At 26.1% G+C, this 22,036-nt stretch overlaps 5 protein-coding genes across 6 annotated transcripts; 2 read left to right on the top strand and 3 right to left on the bottom strand.

Moving 5' to 3' along the window:
- Positions 1–1,203: 1,203 nt before the first annotated feature.
- On the bottom strand, positions 1,204–2,701 carry LOC113552045 (surfeit locus protein 4 homolog). Its single transcript, XM_026954710.1, has 6 exons — positions 2,424–2,701; positions 2,069–2,332; positions 1,843–1,975; positions 1,686–1,783; positions 1,435–1,614; positions 1,204–1,365 (listed from the first exon to the last, which is right to left on the bottom strand). The coding sequence occupies exons 1-6, from the start codon at positions 2,475–2,477 to the stop codon at positions 1,279–1,281; spliced, it is 816 nt and encodes a 271-aa protein (XP_026810511.1). The 5' UTR covers positions 2,478–2,701; the 3' UTR covers positions 1,204–1,278.
- Positions 2,702–2,966: 265 nt separating this feature from the next.
- On the top strand, positions 2,967–5,814 carry LOC113553770 (ubiquitin-like protein 5). The gene is made up of 3 exons (XM_026957281.1): positions 2,967–3,133; positions 5,015–5,214; positions 5,687–5,814. The coding sequence occupies exons 2-3, from the start codon at positions 5,037–5,039 to the stop codon at positions 5,728–5,730; spliced, it is 222 nt and encodes a 73-aa protein (XP_026813082.1). The 5' UTR covers positions 2,967–3,133; positions 5,015–5,036; the 3' UTR covers positions 5,731–5,814.
- On the bottom strand, positions 5,797–8,401 carry LOC113551030 (uridine-cytidine kinase). Of its 2 annotated transcripts, XM_026953032.1 has the most exons (8): positions 8,348–8,400; positions 8,183–8,265; positions 7,922–8,081; positions 7,697–7,793; positions 7,067–7,212; positions 6,907–7,004; positions 6,783–6,831; positions 5,797–6,040 (listed from the first exon to the last, which is right to left on the bottom strand). In XM_026953032.1, the coding sequence occupies exons 2-8, from the start codon at positions 8,261–8,263 to the stop codon at positions 5,913–5,915; spliced, it is 759 nt and encodes a 252-aa protein (XP_026808833.1). In that variant the 5' UTR covers positions 8,264–8,265; positions 8,348–8,400; the 3' UTR covers positions 5,797–5,912. The 2 variants fall into 2 exon arrangements, with proteins under 2 accessions (XP_026808833.1, XP_026808832.1); XM_026953031.1 differs by having other exon boundaries at positions 8,183–8,401.
- A 7,370-nt stretch (positions 8,402–15,771) lies between these two features.
- LOC113550976 (dehydrogenase/reductase SDR family member 7) lies at positions 15,772–19,694 on the top strand. Its single transcript, XM_026952954.1, has 7 exons — positions 15,772–15,932; positions 16,802–16,951; positions 17,023–17,135; positions 17,461–17,700; positions 18,789–18,908; positions 18,968–19,134; positions 19,528–19,694. The coding sequence occupies exons 1-7, from the start codon at positions 15,809–15,811 to the stop codon at positions 19,580–19,582; spliced, it is 969 nt and encodes a 322-aa protein (XP_026808755.1). The 5' UTR covers positions 15,772–15,808; the 3' UTR covers positions 19,583–19,694.
- Positions 19,685–21,921, bottom strand: LOC113550975 (28S ribosomal protein S2, mitochondrial). The gene is made up of 4 exons (XM_026952953.1): positions 21,844–21,921; positions 21,062–21,181; positions 20,773–21,001; positions 19,685–20,119 (listed from the first exon to the last, which is right to left on the bottom strand). Exons 1-4 carry the CDS (start codon positions 21,860–21,862, stop codon positions 19,693–19,695), a joined length of 795 nt encoding a protein of 264 aa, XP_026808754.1. The 5' UTR covers positions 21,863–21,921; the 3' UTR covers positions 19,685–19,692.
- Between the last annotated feature and the right edge of the window lie 115 nt (positions 21,922–22,036).

Raw genomic sequence — 22,036 nt, forward strand, 5'->3', positions numbered from 1 at the left:
TACATTGTGTATATTATAAATTATAATTTACAAACTTCCAAACTATGAATGATTCAATTAATTTATATTTTTTTTAGTAAGTTTGTTACAAATAATTAAATAATACATACAAGCAAAAACTAAATAAATACACATTACATATTTATATAATATATGAATTATATTATCATTAACTAAGTAATAGTTAATAATAACCAGAATTCAAAATGTATAATATATATTATGTAAGTCGTTTGTGCATAATATATTTTTGTAATTATATAGCACTTTTTGCATCACATAAACAATTTATATTTAGATTCTGGCCCATAAGATAAGTAAACCGCTCTATAGACCAACTGAAGCGACTGACACCAATGTTGTGTCAGTAGGTCAAACGGGTGGGAAACATGTAAACTCAGACACATTTTAGTCGGATACAGTTTACTTCTCATATGGTCTAAAGAATAGAAATTCTTATTAACTTTCTTTATTTTTGATATTAGAGAAAATTTGACCTATGGTTTGTTAGAAGTCTTTTTCAATATTTTAATTTTGAAATGAATAATGAGCATTTTTAAATTGTAATATTTTACACTTATAAAACTTGTTTCAATACTAAAATATTGAAAAAAACCACATACCATTGAGAAGCCCTTTTAAAAAGTGTACCTATACATACACTACTAACCGTTATAGCCAGTGTTGATAAATCGATTGTTCAGTAAATTATAATATTAAAAAATATTTAAGCTATATTATTAATTACTAAAGCGCATATTTAATTGATTGTATAACTCATTCAGTGTATCTTAGCATTTGTGAACAAATAAAATTTGAAAAAACTGGACCTAAAACTATATTGTTCAAATATTTATGGTTACTAAGTACCAAGATGAACTGAACAGATTATATAAGAGATCACCAACTAATTTCCACGAGGGTCCTCTATGAAACTTATTAAACTTTTCAAACACTTATAATGATTACCTACCTTAAAAATGAATAACCATTACACAGTTTATTTATAAAAAATTAAAAATTATTATGTAATTTATAGTTACACAACCATCAAGGTTTGTAAAAAATGTGTCTGTGGTTCTTGGTGATCCCTGGATTATACTATATGTATTTAGTTTTATCTCTTTTAATGATCTAATAAATAAATTGGATGATATATGATATGAAGTGGATGTTAATTTATGTAAATATCTAGTAAACATATTAAATAATCAAATTTTATATATTTGTTTTTGAAAAATAACATCATTATATTAAATATATGTTTTAGAATAGAGATTACCAATTTTTTTTATGTTCATCCATTGACACTCCACCAGGTCCTCTGAGTACAATCATTAATAAGCCTCCAATAACTGAAAGAGTCTAATTATAAAAATAAATGAGTAAAGCACAACAAATAATAATAAATCTTTAATATATTAATATAATTACTTGGAAGAAATCATATTTTAAAAAATCACGAAGAGGTTTTGTTTCAGGTATTGTCCACCAAGCATTATAATAGAAATTTAAACTTGTTAAAAACAAAACAAGCACCAACGCACTAAGTTTAGTTTTGTAACCAATAAAAACTAATACCATCATAACAGTTCCTAAAAAGTCTTGAACTAACTATAAAAAAGAAGTTAAAACATTAATTATCGGTATATGTAAACAATATTATAGTATCTTAAAATATAAACCTGGAAAAATGATATTTCAAATTTTAATAGTGTAATGAACATAAATGCAATCAAGCATCTTCCTGTCAGTTGCATATAATTTTTTTGTTTGTTTTCTCCTTAAAAACAATAAACATATTAGTTTTTAAGTCTATATTTTAATAATATTGCAACTTACCCAACGATGGAATACCAGCAAGCAGAGATTTTGACTCTACTTCACTATCAGCAAGAACTAATAATAATGCTCCAATTAAGGCAAAATTTCTCAGTAAAAAATGGAAATCCCATAAAATACTGTAAGCTACTGTCTAGATACAAAATGCAAATACATTTTATTCGTATGTTAAGTATTAACATTATTATTACATAAAAGATTAGGATAATTAAAATTGATGGCTTACTTGTAATACAACTATAAAAAATAATATACCACAAGCTATTCGGACATGTTTTTGTAGTAAAATAAGTATACATCCACCCAACTGTCCAACTAAATTAATAAGAACAAAAATAGTAGCCAAAAACATTCCACAATTCCAAGACATATCCATGTATCTGCTCTGTTCTGACCACTGAAAATACATTCGGAGGCCATCTTCTATAAATGTTGATATCAAACATAACCGAGAAGCTGTTGGCAAGTATGCATTACAATTTTTAACAACCTACAAAAATGATGTGTAAATAGTGAGTAATTTTTCATATTTAAAATTTATTAATACAATATATTATATTGTATTTGTTGTAACTAATTACCAGTTCTGAAATATCTTCTGCTTTGTCAATATAGTTTTTAGGTATGAATGCCATAATAGTACACAAAAGGTAGAAAACAAATAAACTTTAATAAATAATCTAATGTTAAAATATTACACTAACATACACATAATGTATCATTACAATAAATATGAAAGTAGGTCTACAGTCTAATGAAAAATGTACAATTGTTTTTTAATATTTGTTTTTTGAAAAATGTTCATGTTGATGATGTGATCGATCGGATGATAGTAACGTTTTAGTTATCGACGTCATTCATTTTTGTACATTTTTAATATCCTAATACAGACAAATATAATAGTGGTACCATTCAAGGTTCAAATATAAATTATTAATTAATTCTATTATTTTTATTTATGAAAAATTATAAATTATAATTATTTGTAATTTATTTTTTCAAAAATTTTAGTTATTTAAAATGATAGAATATTATGATTTTGAATATAACTTCTGACTTATTAACATATTTTTTGCTATCATTGTTATCAATTATAAAATAATCATTAATTTGGTAATTATTACTATAAGTTGACATGCCAAATTGCCAAGCCAATTTTAAATCGTTGAAAAGTTTCTAATTTTAATGTATATTATATAATTAAAAATTATTTTTACATAACAGTATTTAGTTTTTATCTATATGCTTGCTACAATTTTGCAATAAATTAATTTTCATCCGAATTTAAAAGGTAATAGTATATCATTTAAATAAATAAAACGTCGATATAATTTTTATAATATTGCCTTTAGCTGATTAAAAACGTTTTGATTAATAATTGTATTCATGTTCCCAACTCCGCTATTAACAATCTTTAAAACCACTTAAATCAATTACAATCTTGGTTCAATCTATGGGAAATAAAAGTCAATGAAACTAAATCCACTCGCATCACCTTCACCTTCTTCCCTAAAAATATTCCTCCTGTTCACTTAAATAGAAAAATAATTTCTATGGAAAATTCTATTAAATACCATGCCTCTACTTCAACAAACACTAACCTGGGCTAACCATATCATATCAAAAAGATCATCACTCAACATCAGGCTCCACAAACTAAGATCATTACTCCGATTCAAAATTTCTTTTAATAACAAAACACTAATTTATTAACAATTATTATGTCCGACAATTAAATATGAATCCAACTTTGGAGAATCTCAAAATATTTAAAACCTAACCAAACTTCAAGCTTTTCAATCAATGACTCTTTGTGTCCTTTCTAATGCTCCCTAGTATGTAAGAAACCGCATCTTACATCATGATTTCAACAAACCAACATTATCCACACTTGCTTCCTATCACCACAACAAATGTCATAGTAAATGCTTTAATCACTCAAATCCCCTCATATCTAAATTATCTGCTCGCACATTACCTGACAAGCTTATCCGTCATTTCAAACATTAATGGCCATGAATCTATTAAATAACACAGCATTTAATATTTTATTATTATTTTAGTAACTATTCCACTAAATTCTAATTGGAAATAGTGTCAATCGACATTCCTTTTCATCACATTCCATGTCTAATATATTTTATATTATGTTATTTATTTATTGAATTATCTTATATCAGTGGCGTATCTAGAGGGAGGCGATTGGGCCGATCCCCCCCCCCCGTTCTTTCAAAAAAAATAGTTTAAGTCCCTGAAATTAATGTGTGCCCTTTAAAAATCACCTCCCTGTTATCTTGGTCTGGATCTGCCCCTGTCCTGTATATACAGATTGTAAATATATTTTATAAATAATAAAAAATAATAACTCAAAATTATACTTTTAACCAATTACTTTAATATCATTCAGGATTGGAATTACAAATATAATAATTTTGTAACTCATATTTCATTTCTTTCATAATTCACAAACATATTTGTGTTTTTTATTTTGACTTTCAACTTAGAAAATCAAATATACATACACACACACACACACACACACACATACACACACATATATATATATATATATACTTTTCAGTATATAAAGTGAATGATTGCATTGTGAAAAAGTTTCATAATGTTAAATTGGAGTGAATATTTCATAAAATATTTTTGTATTTTACATAATGTAAAAAAGCCTTTTCTTCTTCATGAAATAATTGAAAAAATCTTTTTTTTGTGGTCAATTTTGATACAGTTGAAACAATTTTATTTACAGTGGTGTTGGGTGTACAAAAAATGTTGTAATATTATTAATTGTTATACTATCATGGTTTGTTTTAATTTGTATCTATGTATATCACCAAAATATAGAGTTAAATCTACCACTATATCTATATTAATTTTGCTTCTTTATGTTTGTTATTTATTTTTTTTTCATTAATTTCTCATATTGGTACATTATTGTTGCTAATTTTTTATCTCGATTTTCAAGAACACAACTAATTATATTTTATCTAAATTTTACTTAATAACTTTATACATTAAAATATGAAGAAAAACAATTAACCATTTTTATTTTAATAATTAATTTTTTTTTTTTTAAATTTAATACTTAAAATTGTTATACACAGTAATCTGTATTTATTATTTGATCGACCTTATGTTTTTAAAGCTTGATTTCTTTCAGGTAAAGGATCAAAGTCTTCAAAATGATTGAAATCACTTGTAATGATAGATTGGGGAAAAAAGTCAGAGTAAAATGTAACCCTGAAGATACAATAGGTGATTTAAAAAAATTAATCGCAGCTCAAACAGGAACAAAATGGGAAAAGATAATTTTGAAGAAATGGTACACAATTTTCAAAGATCATATTAGACTGGGAGATTGTATCCTTTTAATCTTTGAATTAATATATATGATACAAGCTGTCATCTATATAAAATACACCTAAATACACCTGTGTTAAGTTTAGTTGCCTATAATGCTAACTATGCTAACATTTAGCATAAGAAATCACTTCACTGGGTAAACATTTGAGCTGTTTAGTGCACTACTAAATGTATTATGATCAAAGTAAATGTATAATTTTGCCATTTTTCCAATTAAGGTAATAAGGTCTTGTCTTGAATAAACTTAAGTATCACTTACAATTATAACAAAATCTGGTCAACTAAAATTATTACAAATTTGTTTTTACTCTTTAAAACAATTTATACTTATTTTTACGGTTATAAATAATAAAACGAGAATAGTTGTATTAACTGTCAAGTATGATAATAAGTTAAAATGTGAATTTCTTTAAATATAATATAATATTATTGTAATGTAATATAATTTTCCTTAATAACTTTTCTTCAGATGAAATTCATGATGGCATGAACATAGAACTTTATTATCAATAAATACATATAATAGAAACTGACTGTCAATTTTTTTTTTTTAATGTATAACATAATTTAACTAATAAAGATTACTTTTTAAAATAATGTTAATAGTTTTATTCACTCAAAATTGCATACATTTTTTTTTTTTAATGTAAAAATATAGATTAAAATTGTTATAAATAATTTTATGTCAAATTAGATTAATGTAGCCTAGATGCATTAACATTATTTGTATGTACTGCTACTAATCCTTCTGCGAGTTCGTATAGAGTACAATGTTCACTATTTAATAAATCTCGTATATGCTGAACAATCAAATCAATAGCCACTGCAAAAAAAAATATGTATGTATATATTTAAGATCATGATTACAACTTATACTATACTCACCGCGGAATAAGAACGTACCTGGGCGGCAGACCAAAACAGGTTCAATGAGCGCAGGTCATAGCTAATTGGCTAACAAAAACGAAAAGGAATAGATATATGACAAGGTTACAGTGGAGAATTGGTCTGCCACCTGCGCGACAAGGTACGTTCTTGTAACCGTGGCAAGTATACTTTAGCTTATTTATTTTTATAAACTTTTAAATATTTTTATTAGCTATAAAATTTGTTTATTTATTTTTTGTACAGCTTCAACAACTATAGTTATTAGTTTACAAAAATATTAAAAACATTAATGCTACATAGGAAACTTTTATACTATAAGTTGCATTAAATTGAATAAATTTAGTTGAATTGTAACGAAAAGAAAATGATTTTGTAACTGAAAATTGTGGATTCTTACTTAGTTTAATGTTTAGGTATAAATAAAATGATTTGGTTTTTAAAAATATTTTTATGTAACAGTTGTTATTGGTTTAAGTGTGGTAATTTAAAATAAATAATTATTTCTTTATGAAGTATAAAGCTATTGCAAAACAAAAATAATACATAAATAATATGTAGCTTTTAATTTACTGAACAACTGAACTATTGAAAAGAAAATTTAAACTAATATATTTAACTTAATTTACATTTACATCAAGACAATAATTTTTTTAACATAAAAATTAGTAGAATATTACCAAAATTTTCTGCTCCTCTTGGTATGATAATATCAGCAAATTTTTTAGTCTATAACATTTTGAATATTATGAATAAAATAAATACCATTCATAGCAATAATTTACAAAATTAAAAATTAATTACCGGTAAACAAAATTCTTCAAAAGCAGGTTTTACAAAATTCATATATTGATTTAATACTTGTTCTAAGTCTCTGCCTCTTTCATTGATATCTCTAGGAACTAAAAAAATTATTGATACACATAAACTTAACCTAAATATACTAGATGAACTAGTTAATTACCTCTCCTGGCTAATCTAGTATCTGAATCTGTATCTACGAACAATTTCATATGAAATAGATCTCGTATTGCAGGAAAATAAAACGCTAATATGCCTTCAACAATCACAACATCTGCAGGATAGATGACTATATTCTCATTCTTACTCCTAAAATTTAAAAAAATAACATTTGAAACTATGAATGGTTAATACAAAATTTGTTTGGACTTTTATGAGTAACTAAATGAAATATAACTTTTATCATATCATATAACAAGAAGTCGAGTTAGATAAGTATTAAATAATTGAAATTATATTCCATTCACATTAATAAGAAATTCTGACAACAACCAATTTTTTTTTCGAGTGACGATCAGGCATGCCAGCTGTCTGTTGACCACACTAAATCAACTACTTGTATTGCCTATTATGTTAATTAGCTATACCGTAAAGTCAAATGTGCATCACAACACTGAGTAACTTAAAAAATATGAATGGAGTATATAAAAATTTTAAAAAAATCACATTTAAATACTTTTTATGAATTTACTTTATACATCTCAATCGATGGTAAATTAAATTAATAAATGATGTTAAATATAATAGTAGTAAATATTAAATATGTTTTAAAATCAATTGTTCATCTGTTTACCTAGAATTTGTTTTATAGTTATATACTGGAATAGTGCAGGTCTTTCCTGCTTGAATATCGGTCAAAGTTTGAAACATAAAGACTTCATCAAATGCATCTGATAAATTTAAAAATAAATCAAAAGATTAATATAATATTCATAACAATTTCAATTTACAGTATTCTATACATATATTTATTTATTTATTTATTAAGATAATATTTAATAATTAATTTCAGAAATACCAGGATGATCAAAATTAAATTGTCCTTTAGAAGCTTTGATTTTTTCTGCAGCATTTAATTCTCTATAAAAGCTGTCTTGACTGATTGACACTACTTGTCTTCTTGTTTCATCTAAATTAGTTTGCCCCAATTTTTCTATGATATTTTTGCAAACAGTAGACTATAAAGTAACATTATACAAAGATTATTAATTTATATGATCTTGAATTACAAATATAGATCATTGACATAATAATTTAACAAAATGTAGTAGGTAATTACTTTTCCACATGCAGTTCCACCAGCCACTCCAATTAAAAATGGTGACTTGGTTTCAGTTTTGGTTAAACAGGAACTATTCATTTCTTTGATTTAAATATAAAATATAAAAAATAAAAATATGACAACTCAGTTTTAAACTAAATTATATAATTAAATAATAATTACTTTTTCAATCAGATAAATATAAACACTGAAGTACTGAACTTGAAAATTTATATTGTAATATACTAATATTCTTCTTATCATGTGATAATATATTACGCTTCAAATTGTTATCAACCAACGGAGATAAAAATAACATTCTGACATGATGACCACTATTAATGATATCTTTAATCGTGATGATGACCAAGGTGGATATAATTATATATAAATATCCACATGGATGATGACATTACCAAAACTAAATAATAAAAGAGATAGCGCACTGCATGGAGGGTGTATTGGCAAGAATGCTCGTCTAACATACATTTTTTTTACAGTGAAGTATTATCAGTTATCACAGAAAACAGAATAAATTAAATTAAATTTGATTTATTCTGTGGTATTATTAACTCATAAGCACGATGCTCATAAGTGAATAAGTTAATAACAAAAATAGATACTATTTAGTTTTTGCGTTAACCGATGATTTTCGGGTATCGCAATTCACTAATTTTACATCAAAAATGGATTTTTTGATGTATATGTAAAAGAATAAAATAATGCTCTTTAGTCGAAGTTAAAGAAAAGACTAGGTGTAATATATTAATTCGTGATCTACACTATTAGATGTGATCAAAAATAATATTAAGGTAACCACAACCATCTATTCTGATTGTTGTTTGGTTATAAAACAGAATAATTAGTAAAGACTGGTGTCAATCACCAAACAGTTAACCACTATATGTCTAAACCACATATACAATTTTATAGATCCAACAATAGACGTTCACTTAAAGTGAACATCTATTGTTAATGATGAGTGAGTCACTCATAGAATATTAAATGGTTATGATATAAGCTGTCCAACCGTTTACATCCAGAATTGTTTTTCGTACACAAAGATATATCATTGAATTAAAATTGAACACACCCATAATACTTAATAGTGACCCACACGACACGTAATCTACAACAGCTAGATCGGTACCTACCCACCTGTCAGTGACCTAGTTGCGAGTCATTTCGAGGGGGGGGGGGCAAAATATTAAATAGAGGTACCTCAATTTAAAATATAAAAGTCAAATATCGCATTAGTAACATAATATTATATACCAAAAATGTTAACATTTTGCTATATAGGTATTCAATATTTTTTATTTATTAGGTACTATAGCTAGAAGGTATACAATATAAATATATAATATAAATTTATTAATCATTATATTAAGTCATTTTTTTTATACTTACAATTTTAAATATTTACAAATAAAAATAATTAATTATAATAAAAAAATCCTAAATTCTTTTTTTACTGTCAACAAACATATCATTGACTTCATCAACTTGAATGGCTCTAGCTATGTCTATAAATATTTACTAATGCTGACCAAGACCGTATTTAGCTTTTCCGAGACCATTTTTTTTTAGTTTAGGCGTGAATGCCCTGATTTTCAAACGAAAAATGTATGTAATTATACATGAAAACTAATAATGATGGTTTTGGCACAAATATTGCAACCGTATTATATGTTTTATTTTGTTTTCATAATAATAATATTCATTTTATATATTGATAAATGTTTAGGCTTATGGCTGGGCCTCGGACATATGAACTGAAAAAACCGCTCTGAATACGTCCCTGGTGCTTATTCAACTAGTGTTCTTCGTCCATATTCAACCTCAAGTCCTCAACTAAGTTTCAATCTAATTTAAAACATATGAAATATATTATAATATTATGCCCGGTGAAAAAACATATGTTAAAATCTATAAAAATACAAATTGATTTGTTTTAGTAAAATAATTTAAATCAAACTTTCTTTAAGTTAAAAAAATACGATCAGCAAAAACAACATAATAAGTAATAATATGTAAAAAATCTTTTGATATTTGGGTACAAAGGTTATTTCCATTGATCGATCGTGCATCATTAAGAACAACTCCATCTAATACACGTTATAAAAGTATAACATTTGATTATAAATATTAAAATAATAATAAATTCTTACTTTGATTTTTTATTCTGTTCCATTTTTCTTTCTACAGTTTAATTTTAAAATAAATATGCATCATGCAAAAATATTAAAAACGCCTTGTAGGGGAAAATTTTCTTGTTGGGCCATCATAAATAAGCCACTGCAGCCACTATTGTCTACTTTTTATCAATATATCATCTCTTTTATTTTATATTATTAGGCATAACTGCATAAGCATATTATACTACAGGTTTAATACAACTATATGGTCTATGATTATTGATGACTGATGTCTGATGGTAATTTTATATTTTATAATCATATAGACTGCGGACTATTAGTTACTAGTTAATCTGTAGTAACCAGGGGCATCATTTTAATACTTGCTAGGGTAGGGCATAATAATGACTGGCCCTAAAAGGCTATAACTATAAAACTTTTAAGTATACATATACAAAAAGGCACTCGTTCTACTCGCTAACCCAACTTTCATCTAACATATTTTTTTTATACTTTATAATTTTTATAACATAAATTCTACCCACTTTTGTTAACCTTAACATATTACTTATTAAAACATAAATAATCTTAACTCACATCAATTATAGACCTGCAAGGGCCATACATTTACTACCCAGCCTGGTTCGAAAATCATCCTAAGTTCTTAAAAAACCCGTTCCGGTCCAAGGATATTTTTTTATAAGCCCGGCCCGATCCAGTCCAAAACATTTTTTGATAAAAAAAAAAAAAAGCTGACCCGGTTCAATAGAAAATATTTTTGGAGAAAAAGCTCAGGCTCGGCCCAATAATAATTCTAAGCTCTTAAAAAAATTCGGTTCGATCTAAAATTTATTTTTAACCCTAGAACATCATGATTCATAATATTTAATTATATAATAAAAATGTTTGTGAGTAATAGTTGTTCGTGTACAAAAATGTTATAATATTCGTTATTTGTGATTATTCCACCGTCGAACTATAAACTTATCATTTTAATTCTAAATAATGATTATTTGTCATAAAAAAAAAAACAAAAAATACCCAGGCGAGGTATAAAAAATCCTTAAAAAGTCCGATTCAACCTTGGTTTAAGTCTAACTCGGCCCGGCCTAAAAAGTATTACGAAAAACCCTAATTTAGCCCTTTTTATTTTTTTTAAGGCCCGGTCCGTTTATACTCGGCCATAGGTTGGCCCATTTGGCTACATTAAAATCTAGGTCGGGCAAATGCATATTATTCCCCCCCCCCCAAAAAAAAAACTGTCCTGGTAGTAGCACTATAGTAGGTTTAGTGAATTTACAGTAGAAGCCGTTTAATAGGAATTCTTTTGGACCAAGATAAAATGGCTCAATTAATGCCATTAATTTAATGGGTTGTTTCTAATAAGCAATTGGTTTTATTTATTATGAAAAAAAATGTATAATTTAAAGAAATATATATCTACTATGAAAAAAATTAATTATTTTAGGTATATGTTCTGCAAAATATATATTTATCAATTATCAATGTTTCAATGTTTGTTTTTTTGCGTCAAGTAACTTAATAACCATGTTTTGATAAAAATAATGTTGCTTATAAAGGCTTAAGTCGAAACACTAACCATCTTTACATACGCACACCGAAGCTGAACTTAAGAGGGCGTCATACCCGCATGTGTTGTTTCTGTCTTACAAGTACTTAACATGGTAAATTTACGCTCAGCAGATCACGTTTAGCTCCGTCAGTTTAAAAATTAAAGTGAATCGATCTGCAATGAAACTTGATAATAAGAAAATTATCTGTGTTTGAATGTTGGTTCTTTGGTTCTTATGATAGTTCAATTTTTTAGCAAGATATGCGTATATAACATAGCTTTTATTAAAAATGCTCATAACTCACTTAAAAACTTAATAATCGTAAAAAACCAACATACAAACACAGATAATTTTCTTACCATCAAGTTTCATAATAGATCGATTCATTCTAATTTTTAAACTAACGTAGCTAAATACTAAACATGATCTGTTGAGCATAAATTTGATATGTTACGTACTTGTAAGATGGGGACAACACATGTGGGTGTTGTGGCCTCTTAAACGATAACAGTTAAGAATTTAATAGGTATCTACAGATATATAAAGCTCAGTAAAAATAAACGAAATTAATTGGACAAGTGGAATTCAGTATCGATAAGTAACGACACCAGTAAAAATAAAATTATATCGTACTATATACTACTATAGTAGTATACTAGTAACTTTATTGGTACTTTACTTGTTGATTAACAACTCACCAAATACCTATTCATTGACTCATTGTTAGGCAACTGTTTCAAAAAACATGGGAGTTATCAATAAAAAAAATGCATGAATTTTTATTTTTGATTACCAAAAAATTAATTATTGTTAAACAATTTAAATAAAAACTATGTACGCATTTACGCATTAACTTAATAATACAAATTGTTCTATGAAGTATATTTATACATTTTTTTTTCTTTTATTAATTAATCCGCGGTAACAAAGGCCATTGGATGATTTATTCATTTGTAGAACGGAGGAACGGTAGGTTGAAACACGTTTTTTGTATGTGTGGCAAGGATTTGTCACTAAAATCCCGGGTGATCAACCATCCGAGAGCTAGCAACATTGGCCGATACGTACACTCAGAGCGTTTCCGCAGTTGAGTATACGATCGCACCACACCAAGCCACATTTATATATTATGAAGCAATGAGCAGAGACTTCGGAGAACCAATGAGAGCTGACTCGTTATAGTGGGGAAGTCAGTAGCGGATTAAGCAATTTACTGTCTACAAGCAGGATATTTGCCGCCGTCTCAAATTATTATATAATATTATTATAAATATATTTTATTTTTTAAGTGCGATAAATTTGCAGCTGCAATCACCTGATAACTGCCTATAGGGTAACTCGGTGCTGAGGGAAGTTCAGACAACAATTTTTGAAGCTATGGAGCCGAATCATCAGGGCTAGGATTTATAATGTAACAGGCAGTTGCATGTTTTTTTTTTGTGACTTCTGATTATTGATTTTGTCAGTAATGTTCACGAATCACCTCATGATGAGATAAATGGTGGTGTTTGTATTTTGCATGTTTTTGCATATTTAGCATTTATATTGAATACAATGAATATTAATGCATATTTCGATTATAAGAATGCAAAAAATGCATGTTTTATAGTATATTTCGTAATTAATATTTTGCATTTAATTCTAGCCCTGCTAATTAAAGTATAAAACTTAAATTTTCCAATTTTTCAAACATACAATTCAAAGTATTTCCACTATTAAATGTAAATTATAAATTTTATTTTATTTATTTATTTTTTACAGCCAATCACTGATGATGTATTTCAATAATAAATATTTTTTATGTAACTATATTTTCGTATTAAATTTAAAATTTAAAAATTTAAATGCATATTTTAAAATTTTTTATTGCATACAAATCATCCTACTTTCAAGTATAAATGATTTTAATTTATTAAAGCTATTGGCAAAGCTTATATTTATCATAACATGAAACCGTCAGCAATAAATTAATTAACAATTGACCCCGATTAAAACGAGGTTTCATCAAGTTAAATTAATTTAACACGTTGACCGCCAAGATGGCGGTCGGTGGTCATCTGGTTACTGCAGGTGAATAGGTAATAGGTACACTAAAAATGTAGTCACCGGCTGACACACTATAACCATATTCCCTACACGTCAATTGACCGCAAGCTATCGCATTCCTATGTTCTTCTTATTTGGCTTTTTCGTACTGGCGCTGAAATAATAATACGTATAATATTACCTTTGCTTAAAGAAGATTATGCATCGAAGGTATATTTTGAACATAGACTGGATATTTTTAAGGTGTAGAAAAAAATGCTTACATAACAAATAATAGTACTGTATAGTCTGTTGTCTGTATAACTTTAAAATAATTTTTATTATAATGGATTCTTGAATTTTTTTTGAATATTTCTAGAAATTTCAAAAATAACACTATGAATTACTAATAGTGCTTTGATTTTTAACTTCAGTGTCTCTCTGAAAAGGAAAATGAATCTAGTTGGTACTTTGGGGGGTCAAAAGTACAAAATTTCCATTTTCCAGTAGTTTTCAAAAGCATCTGGAAAAACGGGAATTTTTACGCATAACCAGTTTTCGACAAAATCGATTTTTTTATTTTGCTGTAACTCAAAAACGAATCATTGTAAATACTTGAAATTTTCACCAAACGTTTATATTAACGTATCTATTTATGATTAAATTTTCAAAATATTTTGGCTTTTTAAGCTATTAATAGACAATTTCAATTTTTGATTTTTCTAAGTTTTTTTTTTTTGAAATGCCGAGTAAAAAATTTGGCAATCCAAAAAATTTTAAAAATTTAATACAAGATTTATTATAAGTAGTACTTATCATAGTAAAAAAAAAAAAGGGCATAATCACAATTGGAGTTTATAAGCGTTTATAAAGTTCAAATGCTTACGAAATATGTCAAAATTGCGAAAATTCATAAAATTTATTTGTAATTTATATCTAAGGTTGAAAAACTCAGTACAAGGTTCTCCATAACTTTTTCTTTAAATAACTGTAAAAAAAAATTGTAGTGTTAATAATATAAAAAAAATTTTATGGGCGTATGAAATTTAATTTTTTACGAAATCGCATAAAAAAACGTTTTATTACAATTTCAATATAGGTAATTATATAATGTATCTTACTAATTATCCTTGACTGACAAATCATCTCTGTTCAGAATCGTTTTTTCGTATATACAATGATATACCTGTCATTGCATTCAAATTTAACACATCCATTATAGTGACCATCTCTATTCTATACTATACATCAGAGCGATACTCATTTGCCCACCCTTTTTTAAAAATATTATTCATAGTAGTAAAAGACATTTTAAGATATTTTTTATAAGTAATTCAATTTTATTTATATAGGTTGTTCCGCGAATCACGATATTGTGCTACTACCAATTTAAACCACTATACACATTAAAATTATGGTTACGGTCACTCTCACTACTCAATTTCAGTATTCACAATCTGTCGCCGACTGACCGGACAGTTAACCTTAACGTCCTTAACAGTTAACTGTTAACTGTCCGTTAGTGCTGTGGTCGTTATGTTTTCCGCGTATATATTATTACCTCCTACTAGTCTTACTATTAATTATACTACTTAGTTATAATAACAATATCATCGGCTTGTATTATTAAATGTAAATTGTTATCAATTATTAATTTTATGACACAATTATGTTAAATTAAAAAGTAATGTGAACTGTTTAACATTTTCAATCATATTATTATTTTACCGATTACTTTACTTCGCTTCTCTATATCCGATTGTTTTTTTTAATATAACATATAACCACTTACGTATTATGATCTAGTAGGTAGTCGTTATTGAATTGAAGTGTATAGTAGGTTTATGTAGGTAGTTTAATTCTTTCATCATCCAAAATCGTACCTGTCGCAGTCGCCTACAATACTCATGGGGTTTTTGAGTTTCATCGGGCTCATTGTAGTGTTAAAGTTTCTTGCGTATTTTGTGTTGTTCTTTACCAGTGATACAGACTTGGAACTTTGGTTTTATGACAAGTTCAAGAGAAATCTTGGTAGGTATCTACATGCGGTGTAAGGCATTATTCTAATAAATTTTTGTATGTATCCATCTAAATTTAAATATGTTTTGTGTTTAAAAATTATTAGATAAGATTTTTTCCCAACTCTGTCAACATGTCATTAAAATTTTACGTATGTGGGACGTAATACCTATGTTTGTCATATTTGTTGGTGTTAACAATTTAATTGGTTGAATTATTAGGTAGTTAATTGTAGTTGGGCTATAACTACTTAATATCTTAAATTTTATTAGGCAGTGCCAGATAGGGTTAGTACTGGTCCATCAAATTTTAAAATTTTTATTAATCCAAATTAAAATTGGTTTGAACAAATAAGTTTAATGCTTAATCTACTAAATATGGTCTGGTCCACTAAGTTATAGGTATTCAATAACTCTTTGCTGATTCTATTTGAACTTACTATTACATTCATATTTTAATTGATTTAAATATTTAAAAATATATTTATGACATTTTTATTGAAATAGTGGTGCGATTTCCATAGTTTTGATTTTACGGAATTAGACAACCCCTATTGAAGTTGTATAACAATACATTTAACTTAAACGGATATAAATTTTTATGTAAGATGAAGGGGATTTTATCAAAAATATCAAGATTTTGATATAAATTCTTTCCTAATAAAAAAATACAACTACTTCAGAATTGAAATATTTTACATAATTATTTTACCGTTTAATATGAAAAATATAATTGTAAAGTAACTATTATTATTCATTAATAAATTGGATTTTTTTTATATATAAAATATATATTGCATTGTACCATATTGAAATTGGTACTGGTATGGTTATTGTACTCAAGCTTTATTTTAATTTTCAATTGTACAAATTTTATTATAGATTCGTTTAAAGACAAGGTAGTTTGGATTACTGGTGCTTCTAGTGGAATTGGTGAACACATTGCATTAAATCTTTCTAAACATGGCGCCAAACTTGTTTTGTCTGCTAGAAGTAAAGACAAATTATATCAAGTTAAAAATCGTTGTATTGGTAATTTTTTAAATGATTTTATCTGTTATAAATTTTATTAAATTTTAAATTTTATATTGAAAAATTCACAGAACTTAGTGAAGGAAAGTTAACTGCTAATGATATACTTGTATTACCAATGGATGTCACTAATGTATCCAAACACAATTCATTGTTTGATAACGTTATTAACCATTTCGGCAAAGTAAGAATAATATTATAAAAATTAAATTAATTTAACATTTGAATAAATTTTTAAAAATTATTTAATTATTAATCTCGTTGTTAATGTAATACCATGTTTTTTTTAATAGATTTCATAATTAATATGGTTGAATTAAATTAGGAAGGTTTATATTATAATTATGGTATAATAACTTATGGAGTAATTTGTCCTTTTTACCTTTTTGTATGTTAAAACAATTAATTAATTTATTTAGGTTACATAATACATAGACATTTTTTTCTATAATACAAATTCTGAGAGTATTATGAATTTAATAATAAAAAAACCTTAACAATTAATATAGCTTGATATACTTGTAAACAATGCGGGTCGTTCACAACGAGCTGTGTGGGAAGATATTGAACTTGGAGTCGATCAAGAATTATTTGATTTAAATGTATTTCCTGTTATAAATCTATCGAGAATTGCTGTGAGATATTTTAATCAAGTCGGACATGGTCAACTAGTGGCCACTTCTAGCATTGCAGGAATTATACCGGCTCCATTTTCTGCAACCTATGATGCAACTAAACATGCTCTTCATGTAAGTCAAGAATTACTATGTATAAACTATATTTTTAAGTGGTTAACAATAACTTTATGTGGTATGCATGAATCTAATCATAAAATAATATATTAAATATTTTATGGTATTTATAAGTGTTATGATCATAAAATAAATTTAAGTGAGGACATTACATAATTGACAATTAAATTAATAAAATTAAATAATATTCATTCAACTCTATTTCTATGTTTCTAAGTATTAATTTTATTGATTCAAGCTCGAAAGTTGAGTATATGAAAAAGGTTGAATATTCAGAAAATGCCATTTTTATTTATTTAGGTTTGATTTTTGATAAATATTCAACTTAGGCTGAATTTAAAAAACAAATAATAAAACCGTTTTTCCTTTAAATTCCTCTGTATTTACTTAACGTTAGTTTAAATTAACTAAGTACTCTGTGATTATAGGTTAACACTTCAAACTTTATTTGAAAAATAAATTTTGTTATACAAAACCCTCCCAAAGCCTATTTGGGTCTACAAAAATCTAACATTTACAAAATTTAAACATTCCAATCTTTATCACTTTGTGTAATTAATAAAAAGCCCTTCAATGTATCAAATTGTTTACCTAACCAAACCATGATATAAACAACATGGTATGAATGCTAAGGTTTAAATTTGGTTCAAGTCTACGAAACACATAATTTGCTCACCTATATTTTCATTGAATTATTATTACTATACAGTACGCTATGTCACATGTCTATCAAAAATTCTAATCATACCTTATTGTTTATGTCATGCTCTACACTCAGATCATAGAATACAAGTTGTCCTTGAAGTAGACATATTATCCTCTTGCAAGCGATTCTACTGTTGCTTTACGAACCACTCGAATACACTTATTCTTGAACTTTATTCAATAATACATATAATTAGAGTAGCTAATCTCTATCACATTTGAATGCTGGGTAGTTTTTCTCCTCAAGTTAAGTTTTCATGTTATGTGTGTATATTTTTTTCTTGTATACTCAGATGTTTATTGTAACCATTATTAAAATTATGTATTTTCTGATTAATGTTTAATATATAATATCTTATATTTATATTTTTTTTTAAAAGGGCTATCTTGGAGCTTTACGTTTAGAAAAATTGAACACTAATATTCACATTACTCTATTATGCCCAGGTCCTGTTTTTACCAATTTTCTTAAAGAAAGCTTTACAGGTCAACCAGGAGAAGTAATATGAATAATAATTAAGTTTGTAGTTTATCTATTATATTGTAAAATAATTTACAGAAATATGGATTAACACATTCACCAACTGACAACAGAATGAGTGCTGAAAGATGTGCACATTTGTCATGTGTGGCAATAGCAAATAAATTAAAAGAATCATGGATGGCAAAGTTTCCATTTATTTTAATTGTTTATTTTGCAATGTACTATCCTGTGATATCATACAAGTAAGAAGATATAATATATATTATTTAATTTGTTACTTAAATATACTATTAATTGTATTGGTATTGCTGTACAATTTTAAATATTTTGTATTTATCTTGATTAAATTGTTTTAAAGTAACAGATTAAGTCTTAAGATCAGTGAATAATTATTACAATATTCATTTTTAAAGATTTCTATTGTGACAATAGTTATTTAAATTATTTGTAATAATCATTTTTGTTGTATGTTTGTAACCATCATTGTATTTCTTTTCCTACTTAGAATGATTTTATTATTTTTTATATATAGAGGGTAAAGCAATGTAATAATCTTTAAATTTGTAAATACAAAGTATATGTAATCATTCTATTAAATTTATTTTGAATAATTAAAAAAGCAACTATATTTACAGATTTTATGAACTCTACGGCTACAAAACCATTAATAAATTGCGAGACAATCGATGAGTACAATTGTAATTCAAAACTTGAAGATATCAATGTGTTTTATTTGAATTAATATTTATTAATTTAAACATATTTTTTTCAACAACTTTAAATACAAATACATTTTTATGTTAAAATGATGTTTTATTTTTATCTAAGATTTCTTTTCTAATTTGTTTAGCCTTGAGAATAACATTTTTAAATAAATCACAATAAAGATTTATAGCACTTGGTGTGTCATCATTGCCTGGTATTGGGTATGTAACAATATTGGGATTAGCATCTGTATCTACAATAGCAATAGTTGGTATTAACATTTTTGCTGCATCTGAAAGAACACTATGTTGCCCACTGTTGTTTTTAGATGTACTGCTTAGTGTATTTAATACTATGCACAGATCAGGCAATCTTGTTTCAGATTTGAAAATTCTAGAAGAATTTGTAAACATACCATCACGCCAATATCTTGTATGAGCAAATTCACCACATTCTTTTGCACAATTTTCAACAGTCAAACAATTGAGGGGTGATTGACACAAAAACAAAATTACTCCGCCTCTAAAAACATAATTAAAGATATATATAACATACAGAATCAAAACAATATTTAACAGATTGAACATTTTTTACAGAGGATCAAACATCTATTTATCAACACCTTCACTGCTATAATGAATGACATACTAGGCATTTAAGGTTTATAATATAAACAAAAAACTTCTAATAGCTATAACTTTAAAATTAAGTTCAAGCCCCAATATTTTTATAAAAAAAAATGACAACTCTCCCCCCCTCCCCAAAAAAATGACTAAAAATTAGGGTGTTTGCTAATGTAACAAAGTTCCCAGAATATATATAAATAGCAGACACAGAATAAGATTAATTAAGTAGCAGGTAGCTGGTATGATGATTTATTGGATAAGTGCATTAAATGATCAAATAAATGTTTTTAGCTATAAAAAAGTGAGTGGAACACTGGAAAACTTGGAAGTTGATACAGGAGAGCACATCAAATAAACTATTTATAAATCTTTTTAGCAATTGTAAGTTAGCTTCAATTCATCTATTAATTAGGTTAGACATACTTAATATAAAGAAAATAGAGAAACAGTTATAAATAGGACGATAATATTTTAAACATAATAAACATATTGATTAGTAAAATGTATATGCGCATATAAGAATATTATGGCATTTATTTTTCTATTTACCTATATGATATATGTGCAGTAACGTTAAGTGCCTGTTGTAGAAGTCTTTTAGTATGATTTAAATCGATTATTAAATGTCCTAATCTGTTACCATACAAATATTGTTTCATTCTATTATCTAATGTTCCTTCTGTATGTCCAAAATGCACACCAGCTTCAAATAAATTTTTAATTTTAACCATATTTTTTACATCAAAAGCATCTGGGTTAGACAACTTATACTTGGATTCTAGAATAAAAATTTCAAATATTAAATAAAATTAGTTCATGACTTACAATAAAAACTTACCATCATGAAGAGATTGTACATCTTGTACAACATCAAGTTGTGGTTTAGGTAAAGTTGATAGATATGATGAACAAATCCTTGTTTTTAAGTTGTTAGTAAGATTTTTAGCAATTATTTGTCCTAAACAAAAATTGTTTTATAAAATAGAAGAATAAACAATTTTATCTACAGATATATCCTATTAATAATAGGTTATGACCTCTGATAATTAAATAATTAAACAAATTAATATATTTTGAGGACTAGAACACAATAATTGTATAAGTTGTATGACAAATTAATAATAGTAATAGCAAAGTTTATAAGAACTAAATATCTTATGATAGGTAATTTATAAATATATTAATTGATAATATTTAGTAACAAGTTTTAAAAAATCTTAAAACAAAATTATTTCATAAAACGTAATTAAATTAGATATACATTAATAAAAAGCAATTTAATTATATTTCTACGGGAATTTGAAAACTGAATAATTTATATTTACTACTATATTCTGAGATGTCTTAATAATTTATATTTTATTAATTTATCATATTATCTTACTCATCAAGACCCAAATAAAAATAGAAGCATAGCAAATGTTTTCTCAAATATTGTGTGACAAAATAACTAAAATTACAAACCAAAGAAAAAAAATATCTTAACAATTCTCAAGATTGTATAGGAAATAAAAGTTGCGTAATTAAGAATACAACATAATGTTGTTTTCTGTAAAAAAAACATATTTTCTAAAAATTCATGACTTTTAATAGGTACAAAATTATAACCCAAATACTTACGATAATAATGTGTAGCCATATTAATAAATTAACTGGCAACTGCTATAAAATTAAAAAAATTTAAATTGTAAATTGTGATAAATCAATTTTTTATTTTTTTTATCAGTTTTGGGGAACATGATTACATTTTTAATCAATTTAAAGGTTAAAAGCTTCTTTAGTAACCATGGTTAAGGGTCAATTGTAATGATTA

Source organism: Rhopalosiphum maidis, chromosome 2 (assembly GCF_003676215.2).
Source record: "Rhopalosiphum maidis isolate BTI-1 chromosome 2, ASM367621v3, whole genome shotgun sequence".
Taxonomy (NCBI): domain Eukaryota; kingdom Metazoa; phylum Arthropoda; class Insecta; order Hemiptera; family Aphididae; genus Rhopalosiphum; species Rhopalosiphum maidis.

Coding starts and splice junctions, on each gene's coding strand:
- LOC113553770 (XM_026957281.1), top strand. CDS start 5,037: ATGATTGAAATCACTTGTAATGATAGATTGGGGAAAAAAGTCAGAGTA. Junction 5,215..5,686: donor TCATATTAGACTGGGAGATT/GTATCCTTTTAA, acceptor ACTTTTCTTCAG/ATGAAATTCATGATGGCATG.
- LOC113550975 (XM_026952953.1), bottom strand. Junction 21,002..21,061: donor TGTACAATCTCTTCATGATG/GTAAGTTTTTAT, acceptor TTTTTATTCTAG/AATCCAAGTATAAGTTGTCT. Junction 20,120..20,772: donor ACTGCACATATATCATATAG/GTAAATAGAAAA, acceptor TTATGTTTTTAG/AGGCGGAGTAATTTTGTTTT.
- LOC113551030 (XM_026953031.1), bottom strand. CDS start 8,263: ATGAATAGTTCCTGTTTAACCAAAACTGAAACCAAGTCACCATTTTTA. Junction 7,005..7,066: donor TACTAGATTAGCCAGGAGAG/GTAATTAACTAG, acceptor TAATTTTTTTAG/TTCCTAGAGATATCAATGAA. Junction 6,832..6,906: donor TTGAAGAATTTTGTTTACCG/GTAATTAATTTT, acceptor AAAATGTTATAG/ACTAAAAAATTTGCTGATAT.
- LOC113552045 (XM_026954710.1), bottom strand. CDS start 2,477: ATGGCATTCATACCTAAAAACTATATTGACAAAGCAGAAGATATTTCA. Junction 1,976..2,068: donor TTTTTATAGTTGTATTACAA/GTAAGCCATCAA, acceptor TTTTGTATCTAG/ACAGTAGCTTACAGTATTTT. Junction 1,615..1,685: donor TTGAAATATCATTTTTCCAG/GTTTATATTTTA, acceptor TCTTTTTTATAG/TTAGTTCAAGACTTTTTAGG.
- LOC113550976 (XM_026952954.1), top strand. CDS start 15,809: ATGGGGTTTTTGAGTTTCATCGGGCTCATTGTAGTGTTAAAGTTTCTT. Junction 15,933..16,801: donor CAAGTTCAAGAGAAATCTTG/GTAGGTATCTAC, acceptor ATTTTATTATAG/ATTCGTTTAAAGACAAGGTA. Junction 17,701..18,788: donor CAACTAAACATGCTCTTCAT/GTAAGTCAAGAA, acceptor TTTTTTTAAAAG/GGCTATCTTGGAGCTTTACG.